General features: G+C 55.5%; 7 protein-coding genes across 7 annotated transcripts; 4 read left to right on the top strand and 3 right to left on the bottom strand.

The window, feature by feature from the left end:
• Positions 1-2,502: 2,502 nt before the first annotated feature.
• Positions 2,503-3,803, top strand: GGS23DRAFT_581121 (uncharacterized protein). The gene is made up of 2 exons (XM_051517162.1): positions 2,503-2,652; positions 2,720-3,803. Exon 2 carries the CDS (start codon positions 3,076-3,078, stop codon positions 3,448-3,450), a length of 375 nt encoding a protein of 124 aa, XP_051369073.1. The 5' UTR covers positions 2,503-2,652; positions 2,720-3,075; the 3' UTR covers positions 3,451-3,803.
• A 3,270-nt stretch (positions 3,804-7,073) lies between these two features.
• Positions 7,074-8,418, top strand: GGS23DRAFT_581115 (uncharacterized protein). The gene is made up of 4 exons (XM_051517161.1): positions 7,074-7,273; positions 7,330-7,653; positions 7,741-7,902; positions 7,992-8,418. The coding sequence occupies exons 1-4, from the start codon at positions 7,232-7,234 to the stop codon at positions 8,157-8,159; spliced, it is 696 nt and encodes a 231-aa protein (XP_051369072.1). The 5' UTR covers positions 7,074-7,231; the 3' UTR covers positions 8,160-8,418.
• Positions 8,419-9,845: 1,427 nt separating this feature from the next.
• GGS23DRAFT_581103 (mitochondrial carrier) lies at positions 9,846-11,513 on the top strand. Its single transcript, XM_051517160.1, has 3 exons — positions 9,846-10,052; positions 10,208-10,627; positions 10,716-11,513. Exons 1-3 carry the CDS (start codon positions 9,925-9,927, stop codon positions 11,098-11,100), a joined length of 933 nt encoding a protein of 310 aa, XP_051369071.1. The 5' UTR covers positions 9,846-9,924; the 3' UTR covers positions 11,101-11,513.
• A 452-nt stretch (positions 11,514-11,965) lies between these two features.
• On the bottom strand, positions 11,966-13,364 carry GGS23DRAFT_234197 (NAD(P)-binding protein). The gene has a single exon (XM_051512081.1). The coding sequence runs from the start codon at positions 13,086-13,088 to the stop codon at positions 12,120-12,122; it is 969 nt and encodes a 322-aa protein (XP_051369070.1). The 5' UTR covers positions 13,089-13,364; the 3' UTR covers positions 11,966-12,119.
• Positions 13,365-13,548: 184 nt separating this feature from the next.
• GGS23DRAFT_234177 (uncharacterized protein) lies at positions 13,549-16,977 on the bottom strand. Its single transcript, XM_051512080.1, has 2 exons — positions 16,367-16,977; positions 13,549-16,137 (listed from the first exon to the last, which is right to left on the bottom strand). The coding sequence occupies exons 1-2, from the start codon at positions 16,557-16,559 to the stop codon at positions 13,955-13,957; spliced, it is 2,376 nt and encodes a 791-aa protein (XP_051369069.1). The 5' UTR covers positions 16,560-16,977; the 3' UTR covers positions 13,549-13,954.
• Positions 16,978-17,395: 418 nt separating this feature from the next.
• GGS23DRAFT_606896 (glutaminyl-tRNA synthetase) lies at positions 17,396-19,830 on the bottom strand (the record flags this gene model as incomplete). Its single annotated transcript, XM_051519966.1, has 9 exons — positions 17,396-17,878; positions 17,947-18,403; positions 18,460-18,523; positions 18,618-18,645; positions 18,705-18,791; positions 18,871-18,925; position 18,984; positions 19,041-19,384; positions 19,448-19,830. The coding sequence occupies 9 exons, from the start codon at positions 19,828-19,830 to the stop codon at positions 17,396-17,398; spliced, it is 1,902 nt and encodes a 633-aa protein (XP_051369068.1).
• A 435-nt stretch (positions 19,831-20,265) lies between these two features.
• Positions 20,266-21,448, top strand: GGS23DRAFT_581089 (uncharacterized protein). Its single transcript, XM_051517159.1, has 2 exons — positions 20,266-21,128; positions 21,226-21,448. Exon 1 carries the CDS (start codon positions 20,470-20,472, stop codon positions 20,770-20,772), a length of 303 nt encoding a protein of 100 aa, XP_051369067.1. The 5' UTR covers positions 20,266-20,469; the 3' UTR covers positions 20,773-21,128; positions 21,226-21,448.
• The last annotated feature ends 1,211 nt before the right edge of the window (positions 21,449-22,659 follow it).

The raw sequence follows: 22,659 nt of genomic DNA, 5'->3' as shown, positions 1-22,659 counted from the left end.
TTCAACTAGATTATTCCGCCGTAGAGTAGTAATACCGAATAGTTGGATAATCACCCTGGGAGGCCTCGAAACAGACTAGACACATTTTATCTCCGCCACAGCCTCGCATATGGCTATTGTACATTTATGTGTGCATGCACCTATGCAATATAGGTATAAGGAATAGCGCCTCAGGTGATAACCTCCCGGGAACCTAAGGGTAGGTCTGGGTAGGCTACCCAAGAGGTTACCAAAGACATGATAGATGGCCAGCCAGGTGCACACCACGCCCGTGTTTATGTGTTTTCCCCCTTTTCGCGTTGAGGGGATCCCCACATGGTATTCTCACACCAGATACTCGGCGGCGTTGTCACACCCGTACTTCTTGCGCCCAACGTACCGGGTCCGCTACTGTCCCAGGGATCTGGTTACGACGCAAGATCAGGCATCGCGGCTCGATGGTAGGCCAAGTTGTGTCAGCTGCTGCGTCGTCTATTGCGGCACCTGCTCGCCGTCGTGCAAAGATATTCGTCCCATCGAGGAGGGGAATCTCCGACCCGGGGTAGTATCCGTCGGGGAGGACAGCGAAGGTGATGTCTAGGAGACTTGACGACAACAGCCCACAAGCAACCGATCCATTCACTCACTTCATCTGCCTCCGCGTGACCTGGCCCCATGTAGTCTATCTACTATCCTCTACGCGGTTCTAGATTCGTTACTCAACAGTTATAGTAGTATCCGACCATATTCTCCACCTGCTCACACACCGTGAACCCATACAAAAAAAACCGGTCCGTGAAGGGGGTGATCCGTGAAGGGGCAGGTTAGCTTACACACAACCCTGGTGTGGCCAGGATTCGAGAGGGGCACCAAGTCATACCAGCTTGGGTACATACCTGCCCAATATTCGGCAACAACGGTATCATGACCTTACAAGCAGTCCCTAGTCGGTCTATCTTGAATCATCTGTTGGATACCCACTGCTAACTCTTTTATGATACTTAACTTGGCCAAGCCAAAGCAGCTTGCTTGGTTTTCCTGTCTGGGTCAAGAGGGTATCGCGAGCCAGACTGGTTTGGGTCTCACACGACCCCCCACACTTACGTCCTCGTTGAACGCTCCTAGATAAACAGGGGTTTTTTTTTTGCGTATCACCGCCATTGTCCTCTCCCCTACTATATGTGCGCGCTAGAACATCCTAGCCTAGGTTGAGAATATGACGTAGCTCTCATATGAATCTAGGAGAGAGAGAGATTACGAATAGAGAACTCATGATCAAGCGGTAACAACGACAGGAATATACACCAGTCCCTATTAGTGGTAGTCTTTTCATCACTACCTGTCTACCAAAGCGATCGCGAATCGATATAGGTCCGCGTTACGGTCATACCCCTTTCTATGATTCCACTTTTCTCCATTTGCATGGTCCCAGTGCTATTATCGGGGAAGTCTTCTCGAACGGAACGCATAAGTGTGAGATGAATTAACAGCACTTAATAATTCCCCTATATCCTGCGCGAGTGAAACAAATCTGGAATATGATTGCTCCCTCGGTAACTCCAGCCACGGAGTAGTTGTTTATCTGACATAGCAGTATAAATTCACGTCTAGACTATCCTAAAAAGGGGCTACACGGCGCAACTCAGGAAAACTGGGGGTTTCAAGGTCTGCGGATCCCGTCGGAGTGGGCCGTGCGCAATGTCAAGTTCAACTATCTAAAATATTTCTCTTCTAGTTGGAGTTTCATAGATAGGGCCTGGATATAGGAGGGTTTAGTAACATTGGTTTAAGGCATTGTGGGTACACACCCAGCAGTAACTGAAGGTTTCGTCACGTTGGGTGAAATATCTCCCGCTTTCCCTTGGAGTGCAGTAGGTATTAGGTATTACGGTTTTCCCCTTCACCTACTCCCCTTCCGCTCACTCATTTCCCCATCGACATTTCTAGCCGTTGGTAGTGCCGGTTCTTTGTTACGCGAGTCATTTTCTTTTCACTGTCCCACTAACCCTCTGCGGTCACAGAAACCCCTATTTATGCCATCTGGCGTGAAGGTGACTGTTGTGGCGACAAATTGTCCCCTACGAAACCCACACACTTTCGAGCGGACCTCACTGTAAAGGTGTCTCTCGAATAGAACACAGGCCCTATTTCCTCGTATGGCTACCGGCGCATTATTATTAGCGCCTGCGACCTGGGTACATCAAGCTCACCACTAGAGACGGAATATTTACGGGTGGTGATTGCGCCGATGGTACATGGCCATCGCAGGAAAGAGTATGTGCCTACACTTCCGTATATGATAACTCAGGCTTGTCACTATAGCTTCCTACGCGGAAGTGAAGGGATTAGCAATCCTTGCTCCCGGTACCTACCGGCCGCGCCAACGGGCGTGTGGAACGGCCAGCGCTCAGCAGGCCATATGCTACGGTGCCTCAAACTTGTTAAATCTTGTCACGCAAGAAATCAGCCCTCGAAAGCCTATATCGCCGGAAAATGTAGGCGTCTACGTTTTGACGCAACAAATCTCTGACCCTAACCCATGTTCGTCATATATAAAAAATAAATAATATGGCTGAGGTACGCACCCCAAGCAGATGCTGGCGCACCACACCAGAGCACTTCCTTAAATAAGGGGGGGTGGCAAGTTACCAAACCGAAGAGGCTATCGTCACGGTATGAGCATAGAGCCTACTGCTACCTAGCATACCACCTCAGCCTTACGCCAGCTAACCTTGTGCAGTGGCGAGATGTCCTAGGTGACAGCCTAAGGTTAGCCCCTCCTTTTAAATAGAGCAAGCTACACAGTCGTCCCCGCCTAGTTGCTCTAGATGCTCGACCACCTTCTATGCATTTTTATCCTGAAATAAACATCGTCATGGGTTTGTTAACAACGGCTGTAGGGTATTCAAGTCTGGCTTTATAGCATCGGGTGTCTCTCCGTCTGCCCCGCTGCCTTTCCCTGAACCCCTTCGTGCACGTGAGCGTGTTACTGCCGCCGTGATCGGCTCTAAGCACAAGAGAGACTACACAGTCTCGAGACTTACCCGTATTCAAACGTCACGAGCGCTATCGGGATTCGGCCTCACCCCGGCAGATATGGTGCGCGGGGAGTTTGGCAACACATTTGTTGAATTGAGGAATCCGGCGTGTTATGCGCTACGGGTCCTTTATCACGTCTTCTCCGATAGTCATATCGTAGCCAACGTTCGCCAGCAGGTTTCACCCCTGGAGCGTGCCGAAAACGACAGAGGGGGCATTGTTGACTGCATCGACTTGGCCAGCATTCGAGAATCCTACCCTGTGCTTCTCAGTAACTTCAAGGAGTCCTTCTCTACCGCACCGCGGACCCTGGGCCACATATGCTGCTCGGAGATGTGCGGGCAGATGAACGGGCAGACGGACTTCTTTTCAAGACGGGTAGCAAGCCTGCGATCCCAGTACCGATTTCCCTGTATAGAATCACGATGCTAGGGATTTCAACCACGTACCTACGTTCCGTATCGAGGTTAGGTCGGAAGAAGCCAAACAGCAGCACTGCGCGCTTTTGGCGGCGGCCACGTCCTTTGTCCGGGTCGGCATTTGTCGACACGGAAAACATGACCCTCGCCGCACTGCTAGCACTCCAATTTGATGTCGCGCCGGTGGCATGTAAGTGTATTGAGACTACGTGAGGGAAATCACCAGCTCAGGCAGGTTATCCCATCAAAGATGAGGATATAGATGTTGAGCGTAGACCTCTGATCGGAAAAGGAGAAGAGGTGGCAAGCGAGGTTTTCCTGGGTTAGGGGGCATATGCTGGTGTCGTGCGGTGTGGTCACGTGAGCACATAGGTACCTACATAGTAGGTACCTGTGTATTTAGCAGATTCTCCTAGCAGATTCTCCTAGCAGGGCACCCAGCGGCTAATCTGCCATCCACAACATCGCATCGCATTCTTAGATCCTCTCTTCACGGCCTGGTTGCCTGCGTATGCCGTTTTGGGGATCATGGATAACGCGTGAATCTGGGCACTGGCGGCGCAGCCTCTCTCCTTTTCTAACACACGGTGGCATAGACGCTGGTTACATTCCTTCGCGCGGATATGCAGGCTTAGGCGTGTAGGATTCCCTACGTGACGCTTTCTCTTTCGCTAGAGGGTAGATGGGCACAGCAGACCGGGATCACAGAGTATGAGCCACGACAATTCATCTTCAACCACACCAACGAAAGCAACGCCGAACCACTTAATCGGTACCCAATCAGCAAGTCTCGCTTCCTGATCGTGCCCTGCGCAGAAAGACCGCGAGGATTCGGAGAGGCACGAGACAAGATCCTGTCGTATAGGCTATCCACAACGACGACATCGAAGACGGGTCTGGTGGGAGCCAGAGCAGTGCTTTAACCTTGCTGTATCGCACCGATCATGATAAACTCTCTCAGGGGTACCCGGAACCACCTTAGGATACGGTCAGTAGGCGGGCATATAAGGCGGCGATGGGATGTGCCCAAGCATACCGCATAGATAATACTCATCTATTAATACGGAGGATGGGGGGGGGGCCTACCTAACTCGCCTAATATATCTTAACACGACATGGCAGGTTCTCTACCGCTGCAGCCAGTATTGCCTAGAGTACATCAGACGAGAATCATACTGCCGGTGTCCACAACAGCGTGCCGAGGCCTTTTCGGCGGACACGTTCGATTAGAATTCCCCCAGGCCTCATCACAACGCTGAGTGACAGCCAGAGGTTAGCTCAATGGGGGTGCGTTAAACGTTCGGGTGCTCGATCCGGGGCATGGGGCCTGCCCCTACCCCGGGGTGCTTCAGATACAACGCATCGCCTAAATGTCTCTGTCCAATAAGGCTGACCACGTGGATCGACGGAGCGAGAGTTCTACGCCTGATACTCAGCTTTGTTGGCTATACCCCTTTCCCTAGACACACGAGATCTGGGTCTCAAACGAGTCTTCCTGGTGCCATGTCACGCGAAGGCGTAGGCTTCCATAAGGTACGCTTGGCGAACAGTGAGTAGGACTTAAACAAACCCAAATGGGGTTATGGGGCGGCGTCCAGAATTTCCAATAGCCATTAGTCTGTGATAGAACAGAGATGAACCCCCCGCTCCAGGAATACGTGGGAAGACTCAAGCCGCTATATATATCTCGGCGGGAGCAAGGTATCGCTAGTAGGTATATAACCGATCGTTGGCTGCCGGGGTTATGTGGGTAGTGGGCATAAATTATAGGGGCTGGGTTAGTATTGGCAGCGTGATCGGCGGCCTGGGCGGCCCAAACAGGCTCATGTGTTTCCCTGGCAGAATACTGGAGGGATGGAGTGGCCCGCCACTAGCAAAACCGCCCCTCAAGCTTGACAATTACTGTCGGTACCTTATTGCTTATCGTAAGGTCTGGCATTGTGGCCGTCCAAGTATCCGTCGTTAAGTAGGCTGAGCTGAGAGGCCGCTTTCAGGTGGTCCTATACACGAGCTCACGATGGGTGCACAATAGCACCCTCACTCTTATCAGACAATATAAGCTTGCGGAAACCCAAGCCTTACATGGATCTACGCAGCTCACGCATAGCCGGGATCTTGTAGCAAGCAAGATCGACACGCGCACGAGACGCATGGAAGAGCGGGAGGCAACCCGCGGTGAGGGAAAACGAGCTAGGCTGCTCGTGCTAATACTTCACTCGCCGGCATCTACGCTCCGTGAGCCTCTGCGTGCGAAGTCCGGGACAGGAAGTGAACCCGGGCGGCTGCGCACGGGCACGTGTCGATTTTCATCTAGCACCGACTTCTCGCATCGGAGGTAGATTGGACGTTCTAGAAGCTGTGGCGCAACCATTGGTTGTGTGATGAGGGAGGCTCACGATACTAAGATCCTTCGCAACTCCATCGGGGCTGGACAGCTGTCTGCCAAGGCTGCTGCCTATCTCGATCGACTTTATGTAAACATAAAATCGACAATAGTAACTTCACCAAGTAATGTTCATCGAGCTATAGTCGAATATCTACGTATCCATATGTGTATGGACATGGTGATATACCGAGCTGTCTCGTGGGGTTGGTCTTTGTTGGATGTAAAGTGGTGATAATAGGTACCTAGAGCTTTCTTCCTGCACACCCCGGCCCAGGTTAATGTTACCACGTCGCGGGGGAACAACGGGACAAGATAAAATAACAGGGAAGAGCCCTATCGTCGGATGTACCCGAAAATTCTATAAACATATGCATACTCATACAACGAGGCTATGCAACACAGCCTTATATTAGGGGGCAGAGCATAATAATATCAACGGCATATAGGCAGGTTAATTTTTTTCCAAAATAGCCTTTTGCTCTCCAGCCACGCCCCCTTTTCCGATATCATGGCACACAATTGGAATGTCATTGGATCGGAGAGTTGATGCTGTAAGTACATGTAGAAGCGCCGTTTTACCCTGCAATATATTAAATACGCTGTGCCACCGAAGCTAACGGCCAGCCAGCTCGCTCCCCAAGCTAACTTGGTTCCATGTCGTCTCGAAGTTCACTTTCGTAGAAACCTAGGAGGATCAAGTAACTAATACGGTCGACCAATACGGCTTCATGCATGTAGGTATTGAAGCTGAACGTCTGAGATCGTGGGGTTCCCAATTCGCCATTTCGCACCCAGAGTGCAACATCCGAATCCGACTCTTATTAGTCCGACCTGATACCCATCGCACTGGTACGTATTATCATAGAGGCATCTACCAAGTTCCGGGAACTTGGATTTCCTAGAATCCATATACGTATTTGTATGTCTGTTTCGAGTTATTCCTATGCGACGCGGAAAGATACACCACTCATAGATACATTGCTAGATTGTGCTCTCCAGTTAATAATACCCCGGCACTTGTATAGAGCAGGGGTCGGCTCAGCTATCATCCTTACGCCTCACCGCAATCCTCGACCAAGACCGCTAGAGTCGAGCTTCGTATCACTCCACCAATAGGTCAAGCTATGAGGAGATACGTTGTTAGGCGTATTTGACCCTCGCTGCCTAATGCCGAGTTCTTAGTTGTACCACTAAGTCTAGCTTTGAGGAAGGCGGAGGAGGAGTCAACTAATAATAATAAGTCTGAGGTATGGTCTTACTGTGAGGAAATTCTATAAGAAGCCTTGAGGTCGTACATAGTCTCTGTCCTCATCACCCTCAGAGTCCCATCTCCATTCACCCATCAGTCCATTCATCCATCCGCTCACGCATTCTCTCACTTAGAGTCTCCGCCCTCACTTCCTTCAAAATGAGATTCATACTCCCCACTCTGCTGATGCTGGCCTCCAAGGTACCTAGACAGAACTTGATATCATTCTGGGTTTTTTGGTGCTGACTTCATGCCAGGTCCTCGCCACGCCAGTTGACCCCCGGGCTGTCTCTCCCTTCGGTGGCGAGGAGGAGCTCCTGGCTCCGAATGATGTTGACACTGTCGCATCTCTGGAATTCATCGGACCCGTGACTCCTGGAGGGCCCAATGTTACCCTCTACGGCACTGCAAAAGGCATTTACGAGCAGATCATCAAGCTCAACCCTGAGTACGATGTTTTCGCCTTCCCCGAGAATGCGGCGGAGTTCGCGGCCGAGGGCCTCACCAGGGAGGACATTGAAACGAGCAAGAACCCCGCACGCTCCCTACTTGCTTCTCGAGACCTAGACAAGAGGGGACAGGTAAGCCAGGCGCCCTTCCGCATGCATCACCTTTCGGCAAAAGCAGCGTTGACGGGGCGAGGATCGCTAACATGTGACGTCGCTTAGTACAATTGCAAGATTGGCAAATATGTTGGCAACTTCAATACGCAATGCGTCGAGGGCCTTCTCTATCTCCGCCGACTAGGCCAGTCGTGGTGCGGAGCCAAGGCGAGGAGTTGTGCTCGCGTGAGCTGCTCCCACAACTGCGGCATGTATCTGTGCAGCAAGGTTAGTTAATATTACTTACCCTCACCTCCGGTGCGAGAAAAAGCGGCATCTCGACAGAGGACACACAGCGCTGACAACTGGCCGATCAGCTCAAGAAGGAGAAGAAGGTGCGCTGCGCTAGCATCGCCAAGGATATCTCGCACATTGCTGGAGAGTGCGGCGTTAGAGTCGGCACTTCGGCCTTCACTGTGCTCAGGGCCAGAGGCCGAAAGCATTTCAACAGCCACAACATCGAGCTCTCTTCCACCCGCTGCTAAATAAGAGCTGGGTAAGCCCAATGCCCCCAGGGCCGAGGGGACGGCGGCGACTCACACGCAGGCATTGGCGCTCATTCACCCACGGTGATGGGGATAATATGTATCGAAATGGGGGCCTTTTGAATTCTCTTCCGGGAGAAGGCCGGGAAGGGTTCTTTCAATTGTACCTTCTATTGTATTAATAGCTACTTAGAAATATGGCGGGACAGTGCATAGTATTAGTTGGCAACTTAATGGAACAATTGTTACATCGCTTCAACGAAGGAATCAACTGTAATATACTAGGAGACGTGATTTGAAGGAAGCCTGCGAACAGCACTCGACAATAATATTAAGATAGTTCTTGTCCCCTCCAGTCAAACCATGATTTAGGCTAAGGTGAGGTTTATCGAGCGTACTACGCAATCGCCAACTCATAACTCACATCACTCTACGGCAGTATTCGAATGAGGTATTTGCTGCTTACCGCCGTACCGTAGGAAGAGCGGACTCATCGTCTATTAACCCTCTTCGGTCCGCCACAACGCATTATTAACCCTGACAGACACGGGACTCAAGCTACGGGAGAGGGAATATAAGAGCGATCAAGTGCGAGTGTAATTTCGTAAGGCCGACCTGCTCTGAGTTGTCGAATGTATGTATGTCACGTGAATGTGGCATCAGAGTTGGAACATGACCGGCGGCTTGCAAGCCGGCACTAGTTCAGGTGTCTTCCTAGGGCAGCTAGGCTCTAGTACTTACTGCATTGACGTCTGTTTTGTAAGACGTATACGCCTACGCTCTACGACTTGTAGAATTGGGTTTTATACAGGTAGGTGAGATTTCTTACGCGACACATGTTGTGAAAAGGAGTGGCCACAATCTGGTTTGGCTGAAGTTGCATTATGACGGGTCCCGCTTCTCCTCTTCACCAACGCCGAGAAAAGGGCCCCGCCAGCTACGGGCGACGTGACCAATGAGACGCCTGACAATTGCTTCCGCCTCCGCGATAAACAATTCGGAAGAGGATTGGGTTACGTACAAGGCTGAATCGGCGGCCTACGAATGGTGAGGAACGCCGAGCCCGTCTCCTCTTGGCCGGGCGTGGTGAAAAGAATCGAGAATTAAAAGAAGAGGAAAAGAGAAAAAACAGGTGCTCTTAAAGAACGACCATTTCATTCAGGATTCCCCCATTTGCATACCTAAATACAGATATCTACTACGAAGACTATATACACCTACCTATGTAGGCATAACTTGTGGTGGTGCGCGGAGGGCTTCGGCTTTGTATAAAAAGGGAACTGCCGGGGACCCGTCGACCAGCCAAGGCAAGGCTTATCTAAGGTGTCAGCCACAGCCACGGGTGAACGGGGCATCCGCCATGTGAGGCCGGTCGCTCTCAGTGGTCGAACGCTCAGAAGGCTGCTGTGGCTGGGGCGGGCTTATCGGCAAATCAGCGCCCGAATCAGGCTCTGCCTCTGCGACGAGTTCCTCCAGTCCACTTTTTCCGCCATCTCCCGAACAAATTGTTTAATTCTTTTTTTTTTTTTTCGTTCCCTCCCCTCCTCCAGCCCCTAGTCCTCGAACCGAAACACTACAAAACCAACATATCCACCACTTGTTCCTTTGCCCGTTCCTAAAAAAAAAAAGCCTCAACGCCGGTACACCCTCTCCCCCTTGACGAACACATCGCCGTCCTCCGAGCCTCCTTTCGCGAGTCGTCTTTTCCGTACTCTCTCCACTCTCCACTCCCTCCTTCTTCGCTTTCTCCTCTTCCCTCTTCACCATGTCCGCCGCACCCGCCGAGAAGGCCGCCGCCCCTCAACTGAGCGGTGTCGCTCTCTACTCCCGATTCGCCCTCGCCGGTGCCATCTGCTGCTCCGTCACTCATGGCGGTCTTACGCCTGTCGATGTGTAGGTCCCTAACTTGTTGTCCCTAATCTGCGCCCCGCCTCGAGTCGCCCTTCCGCATCGCAGTGTTTGCTGGTCGGATGACCGGGGATCGTTGCAATGTTGATATGCGCTGGGATCACTAGCGGCCCGTCGGCTAATCCGAGCTCGGTGTGCAGCGTCAAGACCCGAATCCAGCTGGACCCGGCCACCTATAACCGTGGCATGATTGGTGGTTTCCGCCAGGTTATCGCCAACGAGGGTGCCGGCGCCCTTCTGACCGGTGCCGGCCCTACCTTCGCCGGCTACTTCCTCCAGGGCGCTTTCAAGTTCGGCGGTTACGAGTTCTTCAAACAACGGTACATCAACCTCGTCGGCCTCGAGAATGCCTCCAACTACCGAACCCCCATCTATCTCGCCTCGTCTGCCTGCGCCGAGTTCTTTGCCGACATCGCCCTCTGCCCCCTCGAGGCCACCCGTATCCGCCTCGTGTCCGAGCCCACCTACGCCAGCGGCCTCGTCAGCGGCTTCAGCAAGATCCTGTCGCAAGAAGGCGTCGGCGCCTTCTACGCCGGCTTCGGCCCTATCCTCTTCAAGCAGTAAGTGCTGTCATTCCTTTGCGCCCCTCACCCGAGTCGGCATCTATCTATCCGTCTGTGCCCGCAAATCGCGCTGATTTCCCTCTAGGGTCCCTTACACCATGGCCAAGTTCGCCGTATACGAGAAGGTCGCCGAGGCCGTCTTCCGACGATTTCCCAAGAAGGACATGTCCGACGGCCTGCAGACCACCGTCAACTTGGGATCTGGTCTAATCGCCGGTTTCGCTGCCGCACTCATCTCCCAACCCGCCGACACCATGCTTTCCAAGATTAACAAGACCAAGGGTCTACCCGGCGAGAGCACGACCAGCCGTCTCATCAAGATCGCCAAGGAGCTCGGCCTCCGCGGATCGTTTAGCGGTATCGGCGCTCGTCTCTTCCTCGTAGGAACTCTTACCGCCGGCCAGTTCGCCATCTACGGCGACTTGAAGAAGGCCCTCGGCGCGACCGGCGGCGTCGAGATTTCGAAATAAGCGGTTCGTCCATTGGCTGGGGTGGAGAGGGGAGGGGAGGGCGGCGCAGCAGACGGGCGGTGGGAGCGAGCGATGTAATTGTGGAAGAGGCTGGGCGACACCGTCCTCGCTCGTGGTAGCAGCAGTAGCGTTGGTGTGCCTAGCAGCTCGGTGCGGAGGAGACTTTGACAAGTGCTGCCCTTTCCCTTTCGCATTTAGACTCGGCGGCACCGGTCTGGATTCCTAGGCTTCTCTCGAGGGTGCCACTTGCGACGGGGGCCTGGAGGCTTTTCCCTCTAGCTCCGAGACCCGGGGTGCGGTAGATGCATAGAGCATAGAACGTGGCATCTAGAAGCAAAGTCACGACACTTCCTGACGGGGGTTTGTATAATAGACGGGTTCCTAATGGCCAAGCATCACATTCCCTGCTCCTACATACGCGCGTGCTGTGCTATTCTTGCCTGTCCGGGTACGTGATCGTAGGCGAACGAGAAACCCGGATGCTGCTGACCCGGAGAGCACGTCGGGAACACCGGTAGTAGTGAAGGCGGGTTTACACGTAGAACAAAGCGTGGGGACAGTGGATACTAGCCGCTCTCTCTGCTCTCGTAGATTTGCTAAGGCACACGCCGATACCCTAGCTGCAATCACACTCCGTGCCGGATTTGTTGTGTCCGGGACGGGACCAGACTTCGAACCCGATACGTAGACGGCTCTAACGGTCGCAGGCATACGATCAGGGGGCGGCGGACCCTGTTTATCTTTTTGAGAAGTTTTTAAATTGAAAAAAAAAAAAAAACCCCTGCGTGCGTCACGCTCGGTGGATAGGTCGCCTGTGTATATACCTAGCAGTAGGACACGGTGCGGAGCAACAGGCTGCTCGCTTCCGGCGCGAGTCACGCCGACCCTCTTTCCGCCTTGCTCGCCTCCCCTCTCTCTCTCTCTCTCTCTCTCTCTCTCTCTCTCTTCCCCCCCCCCCCCCTCTCTCTCTCTCTTCCCCCTTCTCCCTTCCCAGCAACCCTCTCCCGTCGCCGACCAGCTTACGCCAGCTTCCCGGGCACGAAGGGGTGCCCGGCGCTGAGGCCGCCGTCGACGGCCCAGGCCTGGCCGTTGACGTAACTGGCCTCGTCGCTGGCGAGGAAGAGGGCGGCGCGGGCGATCTCGTCGGCGTGGCCGGCGCGGCGGAGCGGGTTGAGCTGGCCGACGCGGCGCTCGGTGCCGCGGGCGCGGGCGGCGGCGAAGGTCGGCGCCGTCATGCCGGTCTCGACGAGGCCGGGGCAGAGCGCGTTGACGCGGACGCCGGAGCCGGCGAGCTGGAAGGCCGCCGTCTGGGCGATGGCGATGACGGCCGCCTTGGACGCCGAGTACGCCGTCGGCCCCGCGTTGGCGCGCAGGCCCGCCACCGACGCCGTCGCCACGATGCTGCCCCGCCCGCCCGCCGTCGCCGCCATCGCCGGCGCCCCGTGCTTCACCGCCAGGAACGCGCTCGCCGCGTTCGTGTCCAGCACCGCCGCGAACTCGGCCCGCGTCGTCTCCGTCACCCCCACCGCCCGCCCCGCCACCCCCGCGTTCGCGAAGAACACGTCCAGCCGCCCGTACCGCGCCACCGCGTCCCGCACCACCCCTTCCACCGCCGCCTCGTCCGCCGCGTCCACCCGCCGCACGTGCACCGCGCACCCGCCCCCGCTCGCCGCCTCCATCTCCCGCTTGTGCGCCGCCAGGTGCGTCTCGTCCACGTCGCACAGGTACACCGCCCGCGCCCCGTTCTCCGCGAACTGCAGCGCCGTCGCCCGCCCGATCCCCAGCGGCGAGTTCGCCCCGGTCACGATGGCCACCTTGCCCGCGAGCCGCGGCCCGGCCGACGGGCCCGCCACTCTCTTGACTGCCGGGATCGCCGCGTCGGCCGCCTGCGCGTCCTTCGCGGGCGAGGGGGTGCCGCTAGTAGCCGGCTTCGGCGGGGACAGCTGGTTCCCCAGGGCCTCGATCCTTTGTTTCGCGGTGTCGGACATGGCGTGCTAGAGGTGCGGCGCGAGGAGCTCGTGGGCAAATATTCGATATGTGGGTTCTGTTCTGTTTATAATGGCGAGGTTATAACGGATATGGTGAGGACGGGTGCAAAAAAAAAATGAAGGTGTTGTTGTTGGCTGGCATGGATGGGTAGGAATCGAGAGCCCGCATCTCTCCAACCAACCCCCTATTTGTCTACAGATATAGCCACCATCTCGATCACCGAGGTTTAGATCGGCGGAGTTATGAGAGACAGGCGATGTGGGGGGAGATCAGGGGTCAGCCGAGGTAGACGGGTATTGAATACTACGTAGGTACTCTGGTAGCTCGGTCCAGTCGTATACCCTGTAAGAGCATAAGCGTGATACCATGGGACATCTTACTATTGCGGATGCGCCATCCCTTTGTGCTTCCTGGCTGGTCCGTTTCCCGTGGCTCGCAATACCAGTAGTTATCGACGAGCCAACGAGTTTTTTGTGAAGCTGAGCCTGATTGATTGAGGAGCTAACTAGAAACCTAAGATAACGCAATTGACGATCTATTTACGTGCCGTGCGTTGTGCATCTACGTTGACCCGTGGAGCCACACCCTGTCCCAGCAGAAATTAACGGATGTATCTCGCGAAGAAATAACATTAGCGGGGACATCTAGCTATCGCAATTGCGCCACCCCATCCCCTGTCCCAACAGAAATAAACAACAGCCCTACAAATCCACAATGACAGGGGCAACCCGCGAGAAACGCTCCTCTGGCCACCCGGCTGGGTTTCTAATTCTCTAAAGCAGCCCACTCGAGGCCAGTCTCCGTAGAAACGACACCGTAGGTAAAACAATCGTATCGCCCAACCCGTCCGCCCTCTAGCCCCCCATCACGCCATCCACGCGAGCTCAAGCTTCCCGTCCCAATGATCGGGCGTGTCGCGCGTGCGGAAGCGATAATCCTTGATCGCGGCGGCGACGTCTCTGAACGCGGGGCGGCTCGCGGCTGCCGACGACGACGACGAATACCCGCGCGTCGCCGGCTGCGGGACGGCCAGGTTCCGCGGCACCGCCATGGCGTCCCACGCGGCGTGGTAGACGTACGTGAGCGGCGGCACCCCGGCGGCGACGTGCTGCGGCGTCGCCGGCCCGACGTCCGCCCGCAGCCGCCCGTCCTGCACGTTCCACATGTACTCGTTGGCCGCCGCGTCCGGGCCCAGCACCCCGGTCCCGATCCACACCGGCACCGAGTACACGTTGCCCGTCCAGGAGCGCGCCGGGTCCGCCTCCTGGTGCGTCACGTACTCCGAGTCTGTATTCGAGTAAGGATAGGACTTGAGCCGTCCCGCCTTCCAGTCCGCGTACGATGCCTTCGTCGCGCGGTCGACCGGGACGCCGCCGCGGATCTCGGCCTGCTGTTTCTGGCCGCTGACGGCCGTGTTCTGGCGCCTCGACGTGATCCCGAAGGGTTCTTCGTCGGCGTCGGACATGCCCGAGTTCGTGTCCTGCGAAAAACTGTCCTCGGCGGGGTCGAGCAGCTTGTCGAAGTCGACGTCGTCCTTCGCCGAGATGATGTCCACCCCGCCCGCCGAAGAGTCGGGGGCTAGCTCGAGCCGGATATGCCGAAGCCCTCGAAGGGTCGCGGGGCCGCGGGCGCCAAACATTTCCCTAGCTTCCTTGATAGCATTCTGCTGCGAGCGCGCGAGCTGGAGAAACTGGATAAGCTGCTCGATGACGGGCCCTGTGGACCGCGCTGGGATGTTTGTGAGTGTTATCGACGCGATCCGCGGGTTCGTATCCGGTGTAAAAGCTAGCGGGTAGATCCGGCGCATGTTCTTGAATATCTGCCCTTCCGAGATGCGCGCCGCCTCAGCTGGGGGTATCTCATCGATTTCTACCGTCGGAACCTGCGTTACCAGTGAATGATGGATCCGTAGGGAGCGGATACCGGATGAGATAACCGGTCGAAACAAGTGCGCAGAGCCGGGGAATCCCAGAATTCCGACCCGCAACGAACGGCTGCCGAACTGAGAGCGAGTAAGGGAGTATAGACACGAATCGCACTCGAAGTGCTCCAGTCGGCCCCGGGAAATCCTCAGGAGCCTCTCGACAGCGGAAGTCGTGAACCTGTTCCCGTTCAAGTAGAGATGTGTGAGCCCGCCGTATCCTAACAGAGGTTGGCCGTAGAGTGTCCAGGTGCTGTTATATGCGACCTTCTCGCCGAGCAGGAATTCTTTTGCCGTATCCGCATCGTCACGCCGGAGCGGGGCGAGCCCGTCGGGGCGGACGACCTCCCACTCCTGCGGGTCGGTCTGGTCCAATCTCTGGGAGTACAGGGGGGAATCGGCGAGATATCTCCCGAAATATCCGGCGCGGCGGCTATTCTGCGACTCTTGGATGAATTTGAACGGCCCGTACTTCCGGCTGCCGACGTTCTTGGACGATACCAGCTTTCCGTCCTTGTCGTAGTACGCGTCCGTGTGAAAGGTAAAGGGCGAGATGCTGTGGTCGGCGACCCCGTCGAGAACGTCGTCGCTCAGCTTGTTGTAGCTGAGGTCGAGGCTCCATAGCTGCTGGCGGAACGTCTCGAGCAGCAGGCTGGCGGTCTGGTTGTCCATCTCCCGACCCCTAACCTTGAGGACGCGAAGTCCCGGCAACGACCTAGGGTTGAGAGATACGTAGAGGGCGGACCTGACGGACCCAGGCACGAACGACACGTCCAGGTAGATCAGATCCCTAAACAAGTCGAACCCGAACAGCTTGGGGGTAAGTTCGTAGCGGCACCGGGCCAGATCGAGCAGCTGCAGAGACGACTGCGCCACGTACGTGCTGTCCGCCAGCGACCCGGGATCCAATTCCGGATGGCCGTCGAGGAGCAAGCAGATCAGGCCGGGGAATATCTCGGGCAGGTGCTTGAAGCTCTCCGAGATAGCGCGCTCGCTGGCGTCGGAGGAGTAGAGCCCGGACGCGCGCAAGGCGAAGCGGCGGAAGTCTAGACAGCGCACGTAGCGTCGGGTGTCGCGGCGCACGGCTTTCACGTGCTTGTTGATGAAGCGGCGGTACCAGGCCAAATCTAGCGCATGAAGAGAAATTAAATCAATCCCAGTATCTCAGGTGTTGGCATCACCTCCGTTCCGCACATCCCCCCGGCGTCGTGGGCACGCTGACGCTTCGACCCACTGCGCCACACAATTGGACGGACCGCCGCCTACCCTGCCGGCGCAAAACCCAACCAGGCCTCGGCAGCACGCAGAGACGAGGAGGGGCAGAAAAAAGCTTCACCCGTCCCCGCTCAGACTCACCATCATTCGGATGCAACCCGAGGCGGCGCGCCGCGTCGAGGGGATCCTGCCAGAGGCGCGGGGCGAAGCGGCGATAGAACCGCCGGTCGACCTGACAGCACCGACACCAGTCCGCGACCGGCACGTACGGGGCGACCAGGTCCAGCCAGTCTTGCCGGGCGACAGCATCGCCGTACGACGGAAGCGTGTCCATGGCCTTTTCCGCCTTCTCCTTCCTCTAGCCCTCTTTGATTGTATATCTATCCGCGAGCGCGTCTCGTGAACTCGCGCAGCATTGCAAATGGCGGAACCGCCCGTGGAAGATGAAAAAGAAAAGAAAAAGGGAAGAGAAAGAGAAGTTGTCGATGGGAGGAGAGGAGAGGGGACCTGAGAGGGGAAAAGGAAAGACAGATGGAAGGAAAAGAAAAGAAAAACAGGTGAGAGATGGGAGGTGGTGGCCTTGGTTGAGGTGATTTCTCATTATATTACGTCGGAAGCCATAGGTGAGGGCGGAGGGTCCATCGCTACTGAAGAGGGCACCGGCGAAAAAGCCTCTCGCTACAGCGCCGCCCTCCTTCTGTGCAAGTCTCATCTCGCATTCAGCCCAAATCACGCACCGCCACAGCCATCGCCGCCAACTCGCCATTGTGCGCCCATCGATTAGCGAATTTCGTGCTTGGTTACTTGTGTGCTGGTATAGGTAGGATTTGTCCTTCTCGAAACGGGGGGCTTTGTCGGGGTCTGCTGGGGGGCGCCGTCTAGGTACTCTACACTCCCATATCCCCCAGCTCCCGCCCACACCATGCCTACACGGGCAACCCCTCACATAGTCTCTCACCCCCACCCCCCTTTTCCTAGTCACACGCCAATACTCCTTTGCTTGGTGCTCTGTGCCGCATTGTAGGTGAAGAACGCTACCTCTATCTGCCTCTATTCCCCGCAAATACCTAACTAAAACTCCCCCCAGGACTCCCGAGTCAAGTCAATCTCGGGGATCGCGTCCTAGACGAAGGCCATGTGTTGGTATCGGGGATCTCCTCGGGAAAGACTTCAACTCTTTCCCGCATCTTCCTTCAAGGCTACTATCCGATTCAGAACGATGCGGTCGTCGGTCGAGTCGGAATCCAGCGCGAAATACGCGATCCGCATCGCCTGGAAGCGGACGCTCTCGGGGCCGCCCTTCCCGAGCTCGCTTTCGCCCGCCGCCTCCGGCCAAGGCGCCCTCCTCCTGACCTCGTCGAAGCCGGACTCAACCAAGGCGTCGGGGTAGACGACCTCGCTTTCCGGATTGATGTCGTTCAGGAACCCGCCCGGCGCGTCGTTCGGGTTGTCCGACTTGAACAGCGAGTTGTAGATCCGGACTTCCGCCTTCCGCGTGCCGGCCGCCTCCGTCGGGACCCATTGGATGTAGGCCTTGGGCTTCTTCACCTCGCGGTCAAACGCCGCCCGAATCTCGGTGACTTTACCGGTCGCCTCATCCTTGGTGAATGATACCGCCTTGATCGGATACGGGACTTGGAGGAGCCCAACAGTCTGAGGGTTAGGGGTTAGTAAGAAAGATTAGGCACGTGTCGAGGACCTTCAGGGAGTCCAATTCTCACCTTTCCAGGGGCTAGGCGGAAGAATGACGGGTCCGCCTCCTCCCGAAAGTCCGAGCGGTCGATGTAAATGGTTTTCGTGAAGGTGACGTCGTGAGAACCCATCTTGGGGTCTTTCGGGCTGAAGGGAACAGTGAGAGTCTTCCCATCCAAGTCATCCGAATCCTCGATGACCACACGGACGGGGTCCAAGATAAGCATCAGCCGCGGTACCGTGCGTTCCAGGTATTTCCGGATGGCTTGGTCGAAGCGCTTAATCTCGATGATGGAATTGGCTGTGGTGACGCCGAGCTCGTTCACGAACTCCAGAATAGCGCCCGGGGGGACACCTCTACGTTTGATACCAATCAGCGTAAAGAGGCGGGGGTCGTTCCATCCTCGCACAATCTTCTCGGACACGAGCTTCAGGATCTTGCGCTTCGAGAGGATAGTGCCACTAATCGACAGTCGACCGTATTCGCTGTAGGCAGTTTAGCGACTGGGCTCCACAGAGGTTGACGCGAGGCTCCATCATACCGCTGCATCGGCTCATAGACCCCCAGTGTACTATTTAGCCATTCGTAGCTTACTCTGCTTTGGACTACGCGTAATGTGGTTAGGAATTCGTACGGAATTTCCGCAATGACAGGATTCGAGAAGGATGGATAGTGGTGCATAGTCTGAGAACTGCGTACCGAATTCCGTAGTGCAAAGAGAATGTGTCTAATCGCCATATTAGTACTTTCGAGCCAGTCAACGCATTCCCGCACGCAGACACTTACGATGCCCTCAAATGAATCACAGAGACAGTGTGTGAAGTCGTAGGTAGGATAAATCTTCCAAGTATCGCCGGTACGATAGTGAGGTTTCTTCACAAACTCGAGGTCAGCAATCGCGAAGAACAGGTCAAGGTATACGCCACCAGACTATGTACAAAATCAGACTCACATCGAGAACCCTGTAAGCGGCAAGATCCCACATCTGAGGGTTTCCGTCGGTTATGCTAAAAAATCATCAGCGGCTGGGACACGGCGTCTCTGTGCTCTTTACAGCTGTCTTACTCTGAAGATATGTCAGCGCAATTCGCGTCGTCGGCAAGTTCGGGCCCGGCAACTCACCCTGCTTCATTCTAAGGAAGGCGGCCTGAGGCGGGTAAACTCCGTCCCTCATGTCCCTGAACTTCTTCAGGTTCTCGTCGACGGTCTGCTCGGCGTGCTCGCAGCGGTATCGCGGGCCGGCAGTGCCCTTCTCGCCGCCGCGCTGGAGCTTGATCTCGGAGTCGCTGCAATGGCAGACGTATGCCTTCTCGAGCCCTATCAGCTTCTCGGCGAGGTCGTACAGCTTCTGGAAGTTGTCGGACGAGTAGGTGATCTTGTAGGGCTTGAAGCCGAGCCACTCCACCATCTCCAGGATGGCGTCGAAGTACACCTGCTCCTCGGCCTCGGGATTGGTGTCGTCGTAGCTGGCGGTCGGTCGACGTTAGTGGCGGCGCGGTCTTCGGAACGAACCCGCTCAAAGTGCTTACCGGAGATAGCATTCGCCGCCGTGGTACCGTGCAAAGCCAAAGTTGACGGCGATGGCCTTGGCGTGGCCGATATGGAGGAAGCCATTCGGCTCAGGGGGGAAACGCGTGAAGACGGGCTTCATGGGCCGGATCTTGAAGACATCGTCAAGGAACCCCGTCTTGAACATGTTGTTGGGGTCGATAACTTCGTCGACATTCGCCTTAGGCTTGGGGGCCGGCTTGTCTTTCTCTTTTTCATTGGCCTTGGCCTCAGTCTTTGCGGCCTCCTTAGCCTTGGCCTTTTCGCGTTTCTTCTGTCGCTTCTTGAGCTCGGCTTTGGAGACCATCTCCCCCGTCTCCTCGTCGAGCTGGAGCTTGGCGGTGCTCTCCGCCAGGTCCGCCATGGTTGCTATTTCAGAGGCAGGTGTGTCGCAGGTATGTCGCAAGTGTTGGCGCCGCACGCGTCAGTTGGGTCGCTTGAACAGGTGGGTTGGTTGAGAAGAGAGTGTCGTGTGCCTCGTCCAGAGGAGCAGCTGGTGGTGATGATGGTGAAGAAGATACCGGGTAGTGGTGAGTCTACGGGGTTGCATTGAACGAAATGATATCCCCACCAAACACTGCCGATAAGATAAGGAGAATGCCCCTCATAAGTGGGGACTCGGCTAGCATCCAGATCGCCTAGATTATTGAACTACCATGTACTGCCTACACACGATTCCCTGCTAATAGTATGCAACTTCCATGTACTTGTACTTTAGGCTGCGAGCTGGACTTATCAGGTAGAGATGGTCCATGCGCCCTGCGAACTTCCTTGTGCTCACGTAAGTTGCTAGTACTACGTAGTATTCATTAATCGAGGTTGGCAGACGACGCCCGCAGCTCCTGTTTCCTAGATAGGAAACATTTTTAATCCCCGAGTCTCCCTCTGGCCGGCGCCCTCATGCTCAGTGGCACCTTGTGCGCCTTATAAAGAGGATTCCTATACGTGCGCAAGGTTATACCAGATTATATGATACCAAGAGACTTGGTTTGAGCTCGACAGAATGCTGCTCTCTTACCCATGGGGGTCAAGCCAGAGACGGATATCCGCCCTCACCCTCACCCTCACCACCGCCGCAACCACAAACCACAACTTATTCCTGCATTTCGGCACGCGGGTCTCTCTGCCTTCGTTTCGCCCGACACTACACGCTCTTGCGTGCATCTCGGTGCCTATCCCGCTGAATACGGGTTTTACTCAATCCTCCCTTATACCCAACTCTGCCAATAGGCATGCCTATGCAAACGCCAAAAGGGGCACGGGAAGGGGATCCATCGAAGGGAGTAGGCACCCAAGGGAGGCGTAGTATCGAACCTCGATAGTACTTATCAGTCTATGAGCTCAGGAGTCGAGGCCAAACCTACCAGTTTCGCAACCGCTAGCCACCGTTCCGCTCTGAGTTGGCACTTTCTTATCGAGTCGTTATTACAATGTTGCTTCCACCCCCTTTCTCTGCAGTAATACCAGCCAGAGCGTCAGCTTCGCCAGTTATCTTGGGTCCCCTGAATTCCGATAACTCGGACAGACCTGCCAAAGCTCTGCCATCCGCCTTGGCCGTACTGCTACCTCCCCAGATATACAATACACCCGCTGTAAGAGAGTGCTAGATATCTAGTTTAGCTTTCGGGTTCCGGCCACAGAAGACAGGGATACGAAAGACCGCTAAACCGTCCATGTCAGTATAGGATCAGAGAACTAATCGTTGCGCCAGTGCGCTATCCGAAGGGCTTGGAGAGTATCTCTCACGACACATACTTACGTTTCTCGCCACTGAATAAGGAGTGATACGCGCGTACGAACCAGGCACGATCATAGCACTGACTCAAAGCGCCCTTCTCCCTAGTTGCCTTCCTCTCTCTCTTAGTTGCCAGTATCCTATGCGATATTTTCCCGATCGCCCGCAGCTTCTTCGCGACGGCTCCAGGGCAACCGCGCGGCGCCCATCCAGGGATGGGGTAGCAGCACCGCAAGAAACACGGCCGACATCCTTCTAGCCGGTTTCTCACCCTCGTGTGGACCTTAGTCCTCACTCCTCCTCTTCAGCATGGTGAGGAATACCGCCTGCAAGACAGCCTAACTAAGAGGCAGGTAGGTAGGTAGGCACCTGCAGCGCTAGCTAGCGATGATACATGGCACACTTCCCCTCGCGGCGCCACCGAGTGACTTAGGAGGGCGCCGACACTTGAAGCCGAGACAGTATGGGGGAGGCACTTCTGTGTACCGCGCCACGTCAATATACCCGGTGTCTATTATGTCATGGTCTCAGCTGCGACAGCTTCTTCCCATCCAGTTTAGCATTGTCTCTGATCTCGTTGAGAGCTTCCCCTCCTCGTGTTCGACCTTTGCCCGTTCGGTCCATCAGGATCCAAGTTACGGTCGGATGGGGCGAAACAGGTGCAGCGCGGCGTTGCATCTCCTCGCCTTAGGCATGTGGCGATTTCCCCGTAGTGGATTAGCTTGGTCTCATTCTTCCTGATTTGGTACGCGGTGCTGAATCGTCTTCCTGTTCGTGTGAATATGTGCAAATCCCGACGATCTACCTAGTTGTAATTGGCCACCGCCGTCCCTTCGGTTGGACTCGGGATCCTCAAGGTGTATGCAAGTCTTGCAGAGCTTCGGGTTGGGCTACCCTACAATCCATTGTCTAGTTTAAGGGGATGGTCCATATCGAGGGGGGAAGCGATCGGTCACGTCCCTCCTCATGATTGTGCCCTGGGTGGGCTTTTAGCATGCTAGGTATTAGCGAATCATCGAGGGAATCGAGTCTATGCGACATTATGTGAATAGCCACGCCTGTGTTGCCCCCTATTCAAGGTATACCCTCTAGGAACGTTATAAACGCCATACTCGAAAATCTCATCGGAATTTTGACGGGATGTGCGGGACTTCTGGATGGCATCCATTGGGCTGTAAAGGGAGGCTGACCGAGAAGTTGGTCACCACTTGCTGGAATGGTGACCCAGACGCGATGGTGTGTTCTTCACCAACAGCTTTCACAGCAGCAGCCAATCACGCGATCACTTACTGGCATTATCATCACGGACTATATCCTGAAAGTACTGGTAAAAGGCCAGCACCGGTTAGCCGTAACACCTAACATTAAGCACGGGTTGGCCCACCCGGCGTAACGAACCTATTGTCTGTCCCTTGGAGGAGACATCGTCACTCACAAGCGTGTTTCCTCTTGACGGAG

This window comes from Durotheca rogersii (genome assembly GCF_024521655.1).
Source record: "Durotheca rogersii strain YMJ 92031201 chromosome Unknown GGS23scaffold_24, whole genome shotgun sequence".
In the NCBI taxonomy this organism is placed as follows: domain Eukaryota; kingdom Fungi; phylum Ascomycota; class Sordariomycetes; order Xylariales; family Xylariaceae; genus Durotheca; species Durotheca rogersii.
The sequence above is the reverse complement of the archived record's forward strand: the minus strand, read 5'-3'. Positions and strand labels throughout refer to the sequence as shown.